The sequence below is a fragment of the Chlorocebus sabaeus genome, chromosome 27 (assembly GCF_047675955.1).
Source record: "Chlorocebus sabaeus isolate Y175 chromosome 27, mChlSab1.0.hap1, whole genome shotgun sequence".
NCBI lineage: Eukaryota > Metazoa > Chordata > Mammalia > Primates > Cercopithecidae > Chlorocebus > Chlorocebus sabaeus.
This window is the reverse complement of record NC_132930.1, coordinates 5,919,820-5,933,663: the sequence shown is the minus strand read 5'-3', so window position 1 is coordinate 5,933,663 and position 13,844 is coordinate 5,919,820. Positions and strand designations below refer to the sequence as shown.

The window sequence follows — 13,844 nt, the reverse complement described above, 5'->3', positions numbered from 1 at the left end:
TCTGCAAATGGCAATCCAATTGTCCCAGCACCATTTATTGAAAAGCGTGTCCTTTTTCCAACTTACGTTGTTGTCAGCATTGTCAACGATTAGTTAGCTGTAAATATGTGACCTTATTTATGTGTTTTCTATTATTTTTCATTGATGTATCTGTCTATTTTTATAGCAGTATACCATGGTGTTCTGGTTACTATAGCCTTGTAACATAATTTCAAGTCAGGTAATGAGATGCCTCTAGGTTTGTTCATTTTTCTCAGAATTGCTTTGGCTATTTGGGCTTTCTTTCTCGTTCTGTATGAATTTTAGGATAGTTTTTTTCTAATTCTGTTAAAAAACGATGCTGGTATTTTGATAGTGATTGCATTGAATCTATAGATTGCTTTGGGCAGTATGGTCATTTAAACAATATTAATTCTTTCAATCCATGAGCATGAGATGTTTTTCCATTTGTTTGTGTCATGCACAATATTTTTTCATCAGTGTTTTGTCATTATCCTTGTAGGTATCTTTCACCTCCTTGTCTAATAAATGTATTCCTAAATTTTGTTTGTAATTATTGTAAACAAAATTGCCTTCTTGATTTCTTTTTCAGGTAGACAGTTATTGCTGTATAGAAATGTTACTGATTTTGTATGTTGATTTTATACCCTACAGCTTTACTGAATTCATTTATTAACTCTAAAAGGATTTGGTGAATTCCTTAGGTTTTTCTAGAAATAAGATCATATCATCCAATTTCCAATTTGGATGGCTTTTTTCTCTCTTGCCTGATTTCTCTAGATAGGATTTCCACTACTATGTTGAACAGGAATGGTGAGAGTGAGCATTTTGTCTTGTTTCAGTTCTTAGAGAAAATGCTTTCAACTTTTCACATTCAATATGATGTTATCTGTGGGTGTGTCCTAAATAGAGTTTATTATTTTGAGGTACATTCCTTATATTCCTAGTTTGTTGAGGGATTTTATTATGAAAGGATGCTGAATTTTCCATTGAAACAATCATATGGTTTTTTTCCTGGGCTCTGTTTATGTGATTTATCACATTTATTGCTTTACATGTATTAAATCATCCTTTCATCCCTTGTATAAAACCTACTAAATCATGACATATTATTTTTTGATGTGCTGTTGCATTTGATTTGCTAGTATTTTGTTGAGGATATTTGCATCTATGTCCATCAGACCTATTGGTCAAGTTTTTGTTGTTGTTGTGTCCTTGTCTGGTTTTGGTATCAGGTGTTACTGGCCTTGTAGAATGACTTAGAGAAAATTCCCTCCACCTGAATTTTTGGGAACAGTTTCAGGAGGATTAGTATTAGTTCTTTTATTGTACATTTGGTAGAATTCAGCTGTAAATTCATCTGGTCCAGGTCTTTTCTTTGTTGAGAGACTTTTTATGGCTGATTCAATTTTGTCACTTATTATTGGTTGAGGGCCAAAGCCAGATGGAGCTAGACTGGGCAAGCTTACACTCAGGCTCCCCAGTCATGAATGCATGCACCAGCCATGACAGGTGGGGGAGAAACAGTCCTCAGGACTCTGGTAGAATTCTTGGGTAAACTGTAGTCACCACTGCACTGAGGTCCTGCCACGAGAAGGGTGGGACCAGTCCCAGTGGCCATAGCCTTGGTCAGTGAGTAAGAGACTTGCTCCCTTCTTACAGCCCCCAGTCTGGACAGGGTTCACTCCCCTATCTCAGGTGTCATAGCCATCCCAACTGTTCAGTTAGACCCCATGCCCCTCAGTTCATGCTCATGGCCCATAGGAGTCCCCACTTAGCTCAACAGTAAGGCTTCATGGCAACTGTCATCCTGCTTGAGTAGGAGCAGTATCTGCTTCCCGCACTGGTGGCTGCAGCCCATGCCACACTAGCTTCTTAGTCTTGGTTGTTAGGGCCAGCCCCTAGTTCACACCCCAGTTCTGCAAACAGCAGCCCAAGTTTCCCTAATGCCTAGGACTGAATTCTCAGGACTTCACACAGTCTGTTAAGGGCTAAGATCTAGAATGGTGTCTTGCTATAGCTGCCTGGGTTTCAGAAACAGCATGGAATACAAGGCATGCTCCCTCTCTAAAGCAGTTCCTTCTCACAGTTTCCTGGTTGCTTTCTAAGTTAGACTTAGGGCTTGAGAGGGTCAAGGTGCTCTCCCATATCCTGGATTGTGCAATTCCCCAGCAGAAGAGTGGACCGCATAAAGACTCTCACTCACCCTCTCCTGTACTGGGGAGTCATTCCTGGTTCTTGGCTGGTCTTGGCCATGTATGCTGCCTATTTTCCTTCCCCTTCCTAGCTTTTGGTGTTTTCCGTCACTTTCCTGTTGAATTCCAGTGTTCTGCCTTGGATAATATATTAGAAGTGTGATTGTCCACACACCGTTTTGCTTCTTCTAAGTGGATAAAGCATGCTTGAAATGCTCCAAGCCAGCCATCTTGAACAAAAAAAAAATAGTCCCTCTCTTAAAATAGGCGATTTAATTTTGCCAAACCAAAATACCTCTTTGACATGTTTTTGCTGTTTATTTTTATTCATTTTAAATTGTTTTTACCTTAAAGAATGGAAAGAAACATAGAGCTATCCAGTAACATGTTTTAAATTTCTTTCACAAAAGCCCTTGGGGTAAACTAAATATACAGTCCAAGGTTCTGAACTTGGTAACTCCCTGTGATTTCTTTATGATAAAATATTTACAAAATGGCCTTTAGTACTTTCCTTCAAATATTAATCTTAATATGAAATCTAAGAATAACATATTTGACCTCCTTTATGTGAGTTAGCCTGACCAAGAGAATAACTTATTTAGGAAAAGAAAGCCACATATATAGAGGGGGGACATACACACTTAATCATTTACTAATTCAAATGTATACTCATTAAGAGCAAGAGCCTGGTGTAATACTATTTGAACCTACCAGAATGTATGGTGATTACCTGCTATTATTTTTCACTTAGCCATGTGTAATATTCCTAATGTATTTTCCAGTAAAATAGGCGCACCATCAAAAATACTGGTAGAAACAAATTAGAATAGGAATCTGAATGGCTTTTTTCTTGATAAAAATCCCCCAATACCTATTTTTTTAATGTAAGCCTTTCCAGAAAAATGAAAGGGACACATAAAGATGACTAAATGGACCAATGTCTAAGTAAAACTATGTCATTGCCGTACTTGTCTGGCCTCACCATAACTTACATCAGGTGCTACTAATCAGGCTTGAGTAAACATAACTTTCACAGTTATTAGCTGCAAAGCAACCTTTGTGAACGGGTGGACTATTTCAGGTAGTAACTTTGACTCATCCTCTTCAAACAGAAACAAAATTTTACAGAAAAAGGTTCTCAGGAGCTTAGCTTCTATTGTCCTTATTGTAATGGGGGTATAATATTAAAATTCCTCTACCACGTATTTAAGAAAGTAAAAATTTAAAATTTGTTGCATAAAGGAAAACACAAAATTTATAAAATTACCATGCTCACCTTTGATAACTATCTAAATTTAAATTATGTTTTTCTTCATCTTATATCTTTGTATAGCATTACTGTAATATTAAATGTTGCATCTCAATAAAAATAGCACAACCAATACCAAAAGAATCACATTATTAGTCCAAAGTATGACCCAAAAATCTGTAAATGATATGGTTTGGATCTGTGTCCCCACCGAAATCTCACGTAATCTCCAATGCTGGAGGTGGGGCCTAGTGGGAGGTGATTGAATTATGAGGGCAATTTCTCACGAATGGTTTATCACCATCCCCCTAGGGCTGTTCTCGTGATAGAGTTCTCATGAATCTGATTTTTAAAAAGTGAGTAGCACTTTCCACTTCTCTCTCTTGATCCTGCTCCTGCCATGTGAGATACCCACTTCTTTGCCTTCCACCATGAGTAAAAGCTCCCTGTGGTCTCCCCAGGAGCAGCTATTGCCATGCTTCCTGTTCAGCTTGTGGAATCATGAGTCAATTAAACCTCTTTTCTTTATAAATTATCCAGTCTCAGGTATTCCTTTATAGTAGTGCAAGAATGGCCTAATACAAGAAACTGGTGCTGAGGAGTGGGGGCTTTGCTTTAAAGATACCTGAAAATACGGAAGTGGCCTTGGAACTGGGTAACAGGTAGATGTCGGAAGACTGTGGAGGGCTCAGAAGAAGACAGGAGGATGAGGAAAAATTTGGAACTTCCTAAATATTCGTTAAATTGTTATGACCAAAATGCTGACAGTGATATGGACAACAAAGTTTACACTGAGATCTCAGAGGGAGATGAGAAACTTAGTGGGAACTGGAGTAAAAGTCACTTTTGCTATAGTTTAGCAAAGAGCCTGGGTGCATTGTGTCCCTTCTCTAGGGATGTGTGAAACTTCAAACGTGAGAATGATGGTTTAGGGCATCTAGTGGAAGAAATTTCTAAGCAGTAAAGCATTCAAGATGTGACCTGGCTGCTTCTAACAACCTATGTTTATATGTATGAGCAAAGAACTGATCTGAAACTTGAAATTTTATTTAAAAAAGAAGCAGAGTGTAAAAGTTAGGAAGATTTGCAGAATGGCCAAATGGTAGAAAACAAAAGCACATTTTCAAGGGAGGAATTCGAGAAGTCTGCAAAAAATTGCATAAGTGAAAAAAAGGAGCTATGTGCTATTAGCCAAGAAAACAGGAAAAGGACTCAAAGGCCTTTAAGTGACCTTTGTGTCAGTCCCTCCCATCACAGGCTCAGAGGCCTAGGAGGGAAGAATGGTTTTGTAGGCCAGGCCCAGGACCCCACTTCCCTTCATAGCCTCAGGACATTGCTCCCTGCATTCTGGCCACTCCAGCTCCAGTCTTGGGGCAAAGTGAGCCCAGTTACAGTTCACTGCTTCAGAGGATGCAAGCCCTAAGTCTTGGTGGCTTCCACATAGTGTAAAGCCTGCAGGTGCACAGAGTGCAAGAGTTGAGGCTTGGAAGCCTCCACCTAGATTCCAGAGGATTTATGGAAAAGCCCGGATGTCCAGGCAGAAGTCTGCTGCAGAGGTGGAGCCCTCATGGAACACCTCTACCAGGGAAGTGTGGAATGAAAAGGAGGGGTTGAAACCCCCACACAGAGTCTCCACACAGAGTCCCTCACAGTGCAGCTGTGAGAAGACGGCCATCATTATCCAGACCCCAGAATGGCAGATCCCCCAGAAGCTAGCAACCTGCATCTAGAAAAGTCTCAGGCATTCATCACCAGTACTTGAGAGCAGTCGCAGGGGCTGCACCCTGCAAAGCCACAGGGTTGGAGCTGCTGAAGACCTTGGGAGCCCACCTCTTGCATCATTGTTACCCGGATGTGGGACATGAAGTCAAATGAAATTATTTTGAAGCTTTAAGACAGGGGTGCCCAATCTTTTGGGTTCTCGGGGCCACACTGGAAAAAGAAGAATTGTGTTGGGCCACACATAAAATATACTAACACTAACGATAGCAGATGAGCTAAAAAGAAAATATGCAAAAGTATCTCATAACGTTTTAAGAAAGTTTATGAATTTGTGTTGGGCCACATTAAAGCCACCATGGGCTGCACACAGCCTGTGGGTTGTGGGTTGGACCAATTTGCTTTAAGATTAATGACTACACTGCTAGGTTTTAAACTTGCATGGGGCATTCCCTTTTTTTCTGGCCAATTTATCCCTTTTAGAATGCCTACACCAATGCCTACACCTCCATTGTATCTTGGAAGTTACTAATTTGTTTTTGATTTTATAGGATGATAGGCAGAAGGGACTAGTCTTCAGGTGAGACTTTGGACTTGGACTTTTGAGTTAATGCTGGAGTGAGTTAAGACTTTGGGGAACTGTTGGGAAGGGTTAATTTGAACTTTGACATGTAGGACATGAGATTTGGGAGGGTCCAGTGGTAGAAGGATATAGTCTGGATCTGTGTCCCACCCAAATCTCATGTTGAAATGAAATTCCCAGCTGGAGGTGGGGCCTAGTGGGAGGTGATTGGATCATGGAGGTGGTTTCTCATAGATGGTTTAGCACCATTTCCCAGTGCTGCTCTCATGATAAAGTTATCATATCTGGTTGTTTAAAGATGTGCAGCACCTCCTCGCTCTCTTGGTCCTGCTTCTGCCATGTGAGACTCCTGCTCCTGCTTTGTCCTCCGCCATGAATAAAAGCTTCCTGAGGCTTCCCCAGAAGCAGCTGCAACCATGCTTCTTCTACAGCCTGTGGGACTATGAGCCAATTAAACTTCTTTGCTTTAACCCAGTCTCAAGAATTTCTTTATAGCAGTGTGGCAATGGCCTGATATAGTAAATAACCCAATTCTTATGTTTTAGGTTTTTTTTTTTGTTTTTTTTTTTGTTTTTTTGGTTTTTTTTGCCAAAAATTTCTATGAACAACCTTAATTTTAAGCACATGTTATGAATTTACATTTAGTCCCCTATGTCTTCTGGTATTCTCCTTTTTTTTTTACTAAGTGGCACTAACTCTGAATGGCTACACCAATGAGTTTTCATATATTCTTAGAGACATCTTTCAAACCTACAATATCCTTTCATGAAAAAAGTATCTGAGATAATGGATCTGGACACTTCACTATTTGCTCCATTAAGCTTATAGTCCTTGATGATTAACCTATTAGAGGTAACGTAATGAGTCAGATTAATATGCTCAATATTTAAGATGTTAAAGTTATATATTTGTACCTCACTCACAATAAGTCTTTTGCAGAATATGCCAAGAAAATGTAACTCTTCTCCTGTATTACACCATTAGTTCTACTGAAAGATAAATACTGAAATTGTGATAATTTCAAATTCAGCACATTATTACAGATAAAATAAATGTTAACTGAATTAGATCAAAAGAAACTGATCTCTGGCTTGTTGAATTTAAACTTTAGATTTGTTAGTAAACACCTCCTCTTCCTTTAAAAATCACTTCAAACTACAGAGAAGTGACTGTGGGGCTCCTTTAGAACAATCAGCAAATTTCATGTATAAGTACTCATAAATACATATACATTCATTGAAAAACAGTATTTTATTTTTATATATATATATATATATATAAAATATACACGTTCATAGGAAAATAGAATACAGGTAGCAAGGAAGTACACCAAATTGTTAATAATAGTCATTTCTTGGAGACAAGATTTGAAGTGATTTTAATATTTTATTCATATTTTCTATATCTTCCAAATTCTATACTGGATACAATTAGATATCAGATAGTTTTCTAAAAGCAGAGATGTTGGTGGAGTCAGGAAAAACGTTTAACAAGAACAGTTCACAACTTTTTGGTGTTTATTAATTCCGGAGGTAACACTGAATTAAGTAGTTAAACATAGCTGATTCAAAACCATATTTGTGTAACTTATCTATGTGAATTTCCAATTAAGCCTGTAAACTTAGGCAATTTAAGTGCCCTTGGTAAGACCTTATCAAATAGGATGAATTTGGTGGTAGCATGAGTCAGGGAGTGGTAGCTGGGAGAGTTGGCTTCCGCAACATTCCTAGACTCTGGTTGGTCCAGCTGGGTGCACAGTGATGCCTTAACTGTGTTTGAAATACTAGAAGATCAGGTCTGAGGATTCAGAAAAGACGCTGATTCAGTATTTATCTGTTAAAGTCCTACCAAACCACTCAAAGGGATTTTTCCAGTTGTTTACACCCTTCTGCAACAGTATCTATTTCTTTTTTCCAAATAATATGAATAGATTTCACATTTCAAAAGGTGGAAAAATATAGCCTCAGTAACTAGTTATAGATGGTTGTAAATTATCCCTATCTGAATGATGGAATAATTATGTTTTTAAAAAGATAACGATCCTACTGTTCATTCTAAAATAAGAAAACTTGTTTTTAAACATAAATATCTTCACTGTCTTAGTGAGCACAGTCATCCAGCTTTCAGATCAGTACACTATTGAGCCAAACAGGCTTTTGAAACAAGCTCTCATATACTGTGAACAGGGTAAGGAAGAGAAGGGAGTGAAAGAGACAGGCAAAGACAGAGACAGAGAAACAGAAGCTGAATTACTGATTATAGCTATTCTCTAGGTTGCTATATCTTTTGCCAGAATGATCATTATCTTGTTCTGATTTGGGGTACATTTTAATTGAACTATTCATGGTATGCATAAAAGATCAAATCTCTGGATTTCCTTTGATGTACATAGTAAATCACTGACCTGATTCCATGTTTTATGTACCTCATAAAACTACCACAGCTACTATGCCCTTTCCTAATTCCTGAGATGTACAGTGTGAATCAGAATTTAAATGTTGCTGCATCCAAATCAGGACTTGGATTTAAATGCTAAGCATCTGAAGCAGGGTAGGCCATCAACCTGGTACTGTAAAATTATGAGCTTTCCTCGTCTGGCTACATTAATTTCCATCTCTTTGTCATTTTGATTTCTAGGAGATGTTTAGTCAAATGGAAAAAGAAAATTAGAGTGTGTGGGGTGGGTGGATAAAGCTGTGGTCCATGAGTCCTAGCTTAGGGAGAAAGTTTTTTCTCTCTCATTGTACATTTTAGTTTAATTTAATCTGAAAATATCAATGCTACCCAAATGCTAATCTTATCTGGAAAAGAGAGTAGAGAAAAGAAACAGAAGGTTTAAGGCAACTAGTTCCTTTCTACGAAACAGAACAGAGCTTAAAAAGCCTAGTAGATAGCTTTCATTGCGGATTGCAAATTTAGAGTGACCACCTTTGTGTACCTTAGTGCTCAAACTACTCCCTTTGCCTCAAACACTTCCCTGGTTTTTTTTTTTTTTCACCTTCCAAAGTGTAAATCATAAAAGGCAGCCTGACTAGTGCTACACAGGATAGCATAGGAGTGTGAATTAGATACAATTCCAGATATTCAACTTTTCCAGCCTAAAAAAATTATATCTCAATACCTTTCCCTATCTTGAAAGCAGCATCTATTTGCTTATACCTATAGGAGTGATCAGTCAGTAAAAAGAGAGTCAATTTATTTCTGGGCAGAGTGGGAACAGAAGACTCCCCACTGTCCGTTATATGTATTCTGTCTTTTCATCTTTCTATCTGGAACTTTTAAGGTGTGTGTGTGTATAATAAAGCTTCAAAAATTAATACATTTGAAATATACCACACATCCTAATTTATGGTACAGTTTATTCCTATTATCCCAACATTATTATGATAGCACTAATTTTACACTTTAAAAAGTCTTTATTTTAATAAAGTCATATGCTCACACTAGTTATAGCCCTAATCAAACAACCTTGAGCTAAAATCCTAATCCCATTTTTTACTAGATGTGTAACCTTGAGAAAGTCTCTTAATTTCTCTGTACGTCTGTCTTCTCATGCAAAATGGGGGTGATAGCGCAAGTTGAGTATCCTTTATCTGAAATGCTTGGGACCAGACTGCTTTAGATTTCAGATTTTTGTGGATTTTTGAATATTTACAGAATACATTCTGGTTGAGAATCCTTAATCTGAAAATTAAAAATCTGAAATGCTCCACTGAGCATTTCCTTTGAGTACATGTCAGTGTTCAAAAAGTTTTGGATTTGGGGACATTTCAGGTTTTTGATTTTGGATTTGGGATGTTCAGCCTGTACGGCCTAACTCATATGGTGCTCCAATGAGTTATTGTATATAATTGAGGATCTAATGAGTTAATTTATATAATTTCAGAACTGTTCCTAACATATAATAAAAACTCAATATATTGTGGTTATTATGAAAGTTGAACAGTCTGACTCTTCTTGCCCTCTAACCTAGACCCACAAAATTTCCAAGAAATCAATTATTTAACAAAATACAGTATACTTAAGTGACTTTAGGTAACAAAGTGTCAATTGCTTTTGTAAGTCATATTTATATGAATAAATAATATTTATGTAGTGGTTTTACTTTAATACACACTTTTCCTACACATTATCACAATTTTTAATAACAATTCCATTAAGCAGGTATTATTAATGTCCTTATTTTTCAGATTAAGACAGTCAGAGAAGTTAAGTCATCCCAATATCACAGACAAAAATGCCAAAGCCAGAATTTGAACCAAATTCTTCTTATTCTAAACACCATATTTTGCCACTATCAAATTCTTAATCATTTTGTTTCATTTTCAACTCAAGTTGAATTTTTACCTCAAATAGCTATCATATTTTGACATGTTTACCTTGATTCCATTATGGTATTTTTCATACTTTAATTGCATATTGAATCACTCAATTCTTCAACATAAAAATATTAAATTGCACAAGAGAAAAAACTATGAATTTCATCATTATATTTGGATGTGCAGTGCCCTTCTTAATTTCTGAAACACAAGCAGAATTTCAATAAATGCTTATTAAATTAAATGAAATCAGTTTCACAAGAAGTGTCCTGGAAAATATTAGGCAAAAGGAAAATGCTTTCTGTTTGCCCAGTGCCTGTATCCCAGCTCCCTGCTAAGTGATAGTTTGAAAAGAGGAGACAAGCCATTCACTTGGCTTAGGCTGAGGTGATAAAGGGGATTCATGGAGAACTTGATTAATTTCTCTGTCCTTTCCTGACACTTCTTCTTGGGCAATTTACTGAGATATGTTGAGGCAAACGCTGGTTTTTCCCAAGGAAATCTCCCTCTCTAGAAATCCCAGTCATAATATTAAGACTTCTTAAAATAACAATACAGCCTAGTACGGTGGCTCACACCTATAATCCAAGCACTTTGGGAGGCCCAGGGGGGCGGATCACTTGAGCTCATGAGCTCGAGGCCAGCCTGGGCGACATGGCCAAACCTTGTCTCTACTTAAAAAAAAAAAAAAAAAAAAAAAAGGCCAGGCATGGTGGTACACACCTACAATCCTAGCTACATGGGAGGCTGAGGCACAAGAATCACTTGAACCCAGGAGGCAGAGACGGCAGTGAGCCAAGATTGCACCACTGACTCCAGACTTACAAAAGCAACTGATACTTTGTTACCTAAAGTCACTTAAGTATACTGTAGATATTTTGTTTATTAGTTGTTTTCCTGGATATTATTTTGTGGGTCTAGGTTAGAGGGCAAGAAGGGTCAGACTCTTCAAATTTCGTAATAACTACAATATATTGAGTTTTTACTGTATGTTAGGAACTGTTCTGAAATTATATAAATTAATTCATTGGGTGACAGAGTGAGACTGTCAAAAAAAAAAAAAAAAAAAAAAAGAACAATATTAAGTACTTACTTTCTATATCCATAAAGATTTCCATAGGCATTAGAGTCATCACCACTGTGCTCCTGGTTATCAATAGTAAAATTAGATTGGTAAAAATCAGAGTCAAATTGTGCCAAGTTTGACATCCTGAAAAATAAGAGTATGTTTTTAATAAGTTCACGAGTCAATAAAACTTGGTTTGAGATATTTACAAAGCTCAACTGACAATGTGGTTATGGCTGGATTCCTATCAGAAAACAAGATGTCCTTTGAATGGGGTCAATAAGGTATTGGGGGAAGGGTATAGAAATATATGCTAGAAAGTTATTTACAAAATGTGTTATCTTCAACTACTTTGTCTGAAGTTTTCACACCCTGGACTGTGGCTTTTAATATGTTGACTTTAATTGATCTGAAAGAACTAATTTTCTCCAAATATCTTATTCTTAGCAATTTAAGAGAAAAAGCTTAAAACTTAGGACACATCTAGAAGGATTTCCCTAAAATGACGTGTTTTTCACTTTAAGCGTGCACGCGCGCACACACACACACACATAGAAAGGATTATTATCTGCAAATGGCTGATAATAATAATACTTCTTCCCAAAGCAAAACCAAAACCCTAGAAACCTATTTCCTTGTTCTACTTGGCACTTCTTAAAAAGTGTTTGGATTATTTTCCTTTTTCTTTTGCTCTGGACACTGCACCTGGGCTTCTGGCTGAGTCCGAAAGAAAAAGACTCAATCCTGCTAAGGAAAGTCTTTTCTATACACTCTCTCTATAGTTTCCACTCACTTCTGGGAGTAAAGAGGAGTGATTGTTTTTGAATTTAGACCTAATGGCCAGGAATACAAGAGGGAAAAATAAAGAACTGAGAGAAGGAAGAGGTATAGGAGAAGAGGATCTAAGAGAGGTAATAGTGGCTCTTTGGACAAAAAGTAGAGAATAGAGAAGAGACTCTTTTCAACTGGACAGATGTGGTTATTCAACTCAACATTTAATTCTTTATTTTTCTTTGAAAATCTTCTTATTTTAAAAGAGTGGATTTAAAAATCACCAGGAGTAATCCATATACTTATAATAATATGTGGAATACTACTTATAAGAAATCTCAAATGAAATTGCATAAACAGCCTCAACTCTAAGGATATCATTAATCAGAAATATTCAAGTAACAATTGTTAAATATATTAAATTTGTTCAGTTCAATAAAAACACAAAAAGCTTCTCTAGAATTAGATGCAGTGATTCATACATCTGATGCAATAAATCAAGGTTTTACATTAGTAATGTGTATAAAAGTAGCTATGAATTATGTAAACTAAAATCAGGACTTAGTGATAAATCTTTTAACAACTTATAAGTTAAAGAACTTAAAATGTGATAGCATAACTTTCTCAACACATGAAAATACGTTATTATAAAGCAAAGAGAGTAATTGAGAATACACTAAATTTTCATAACATGCAAAGCTTTATGTAATATGACTATTGGTAGTACAGTACTTACTTAACAGAGCTTTGTATTTTGTTGAAATGCCAAGTCTTTTAGAAGGATCAGTCACATACCTCTTATTTATTTTTTATGGAAAGATCCTCCAGTAAAAGTAGCTTTGCGTGAGAAATTTAAAGCAAATCCTTTGGTGAAAAGATGACATGCTGGCTATATATACACCTTTCTAAATTTGTACTCTGACATCCTGAGCAGATGCTATAGCCAAAAATAAAAAAGCCTGCCAAAAGCCAAATACAGTATCTTATAACACTTATTATGGTTTACAAACACAGTGAACAGTGTACAGACATATAATTTGATAATATGGAAATTGTGGAATGATAGATACAGTTTCCTTGTGTACGTGTCTATTAAACTCTGAGGTAAGATCATTTATTTGAGGCAAGCAGTTAAAAAGAGGCCTCAATGTCCCTTCCGTTTCATGGATTTCCTAATAATATGCAGTAAAAATCAAAATATGGCACATGATCTTATCGTGAAGATCTCAGCACCAAAATGAAAATGAGTTGTGGTCAATTTTACCTAAATCAGAGCTGTTCTGTTTATATGAGCAATATTTATGAAAACTAATTATGGTCTACCTCTGACTTTTTTCCTGCTTCCTACTTTTCCAGCAGAGGCCAAGATGGATATGCTAATGGGATCTAATGCTTCTTACTTGACGGAGAGGTTCTGTACATTTTCGAGCCAATTCTAACCACTGGAAGGTGTTAGGCCCATCCCCACCCCAGGAAGCTCCCTGAGTTGGCCCTTTTCTGTATCACTGGGTCACTGCTGGGAGCCTACTCTCTGGTTCTGACCCAGTTAACCTGGCTAATACTATCAATTCTATCTAGATCTGGCGTTCTCATCCCTAATATTAATCACATGGTTGGAAGTCAAGTTCCCCTGTGGTTTGCTTCCTGCTGATTCTCTTTTTTAGGACTTAAAACTTCCCATGCATCCAAATCTCAGTAACTGAAATTTTATGTCCAAATGCAGATAATTTGGCACCTAGAAATCTTCAACTGGAGCCAATGGCAGAAAGCTGAAGTAATTTCTTTCCACATTGTTTAAAAGAGTTTGGAATTTGAATGTCTGTAATCACAGCTGCCCTTCCTACATTACTAGTCAGGCAACAATTGTTCACACATTTATCAAGGGAGTACTGTTGAGTTCCAGACTCTGTTCTAGATACCAGGTTTCAGAAACAGGCAAACT

General features: G+C 36.9%; 1 protein-coding gene across 1 annotated transcript in view; it reads right to left on the bottom strand.

Annotated features, from left to right (window-relative positions):
* Positions 1–11,278, bottom strand: part of YIPF7 (Yip1 domain family member 7) — a 28,792-nt gene extending 17,514 nt beyond the window's left edge. The window contains 1 exon segment of the mRNA XM_073012433.1: positions 11,159–11,278. Within this exon segment, the coding sequence (XP_072868534.1) occupies positions 11,159–11,274 (116 nt within the window). The 5' untranslated portion in view covers positions 11,275–11,278.
* Between the last annotated feature and the right edge of the window lie 2,566 nt (positions 11,279–13,844).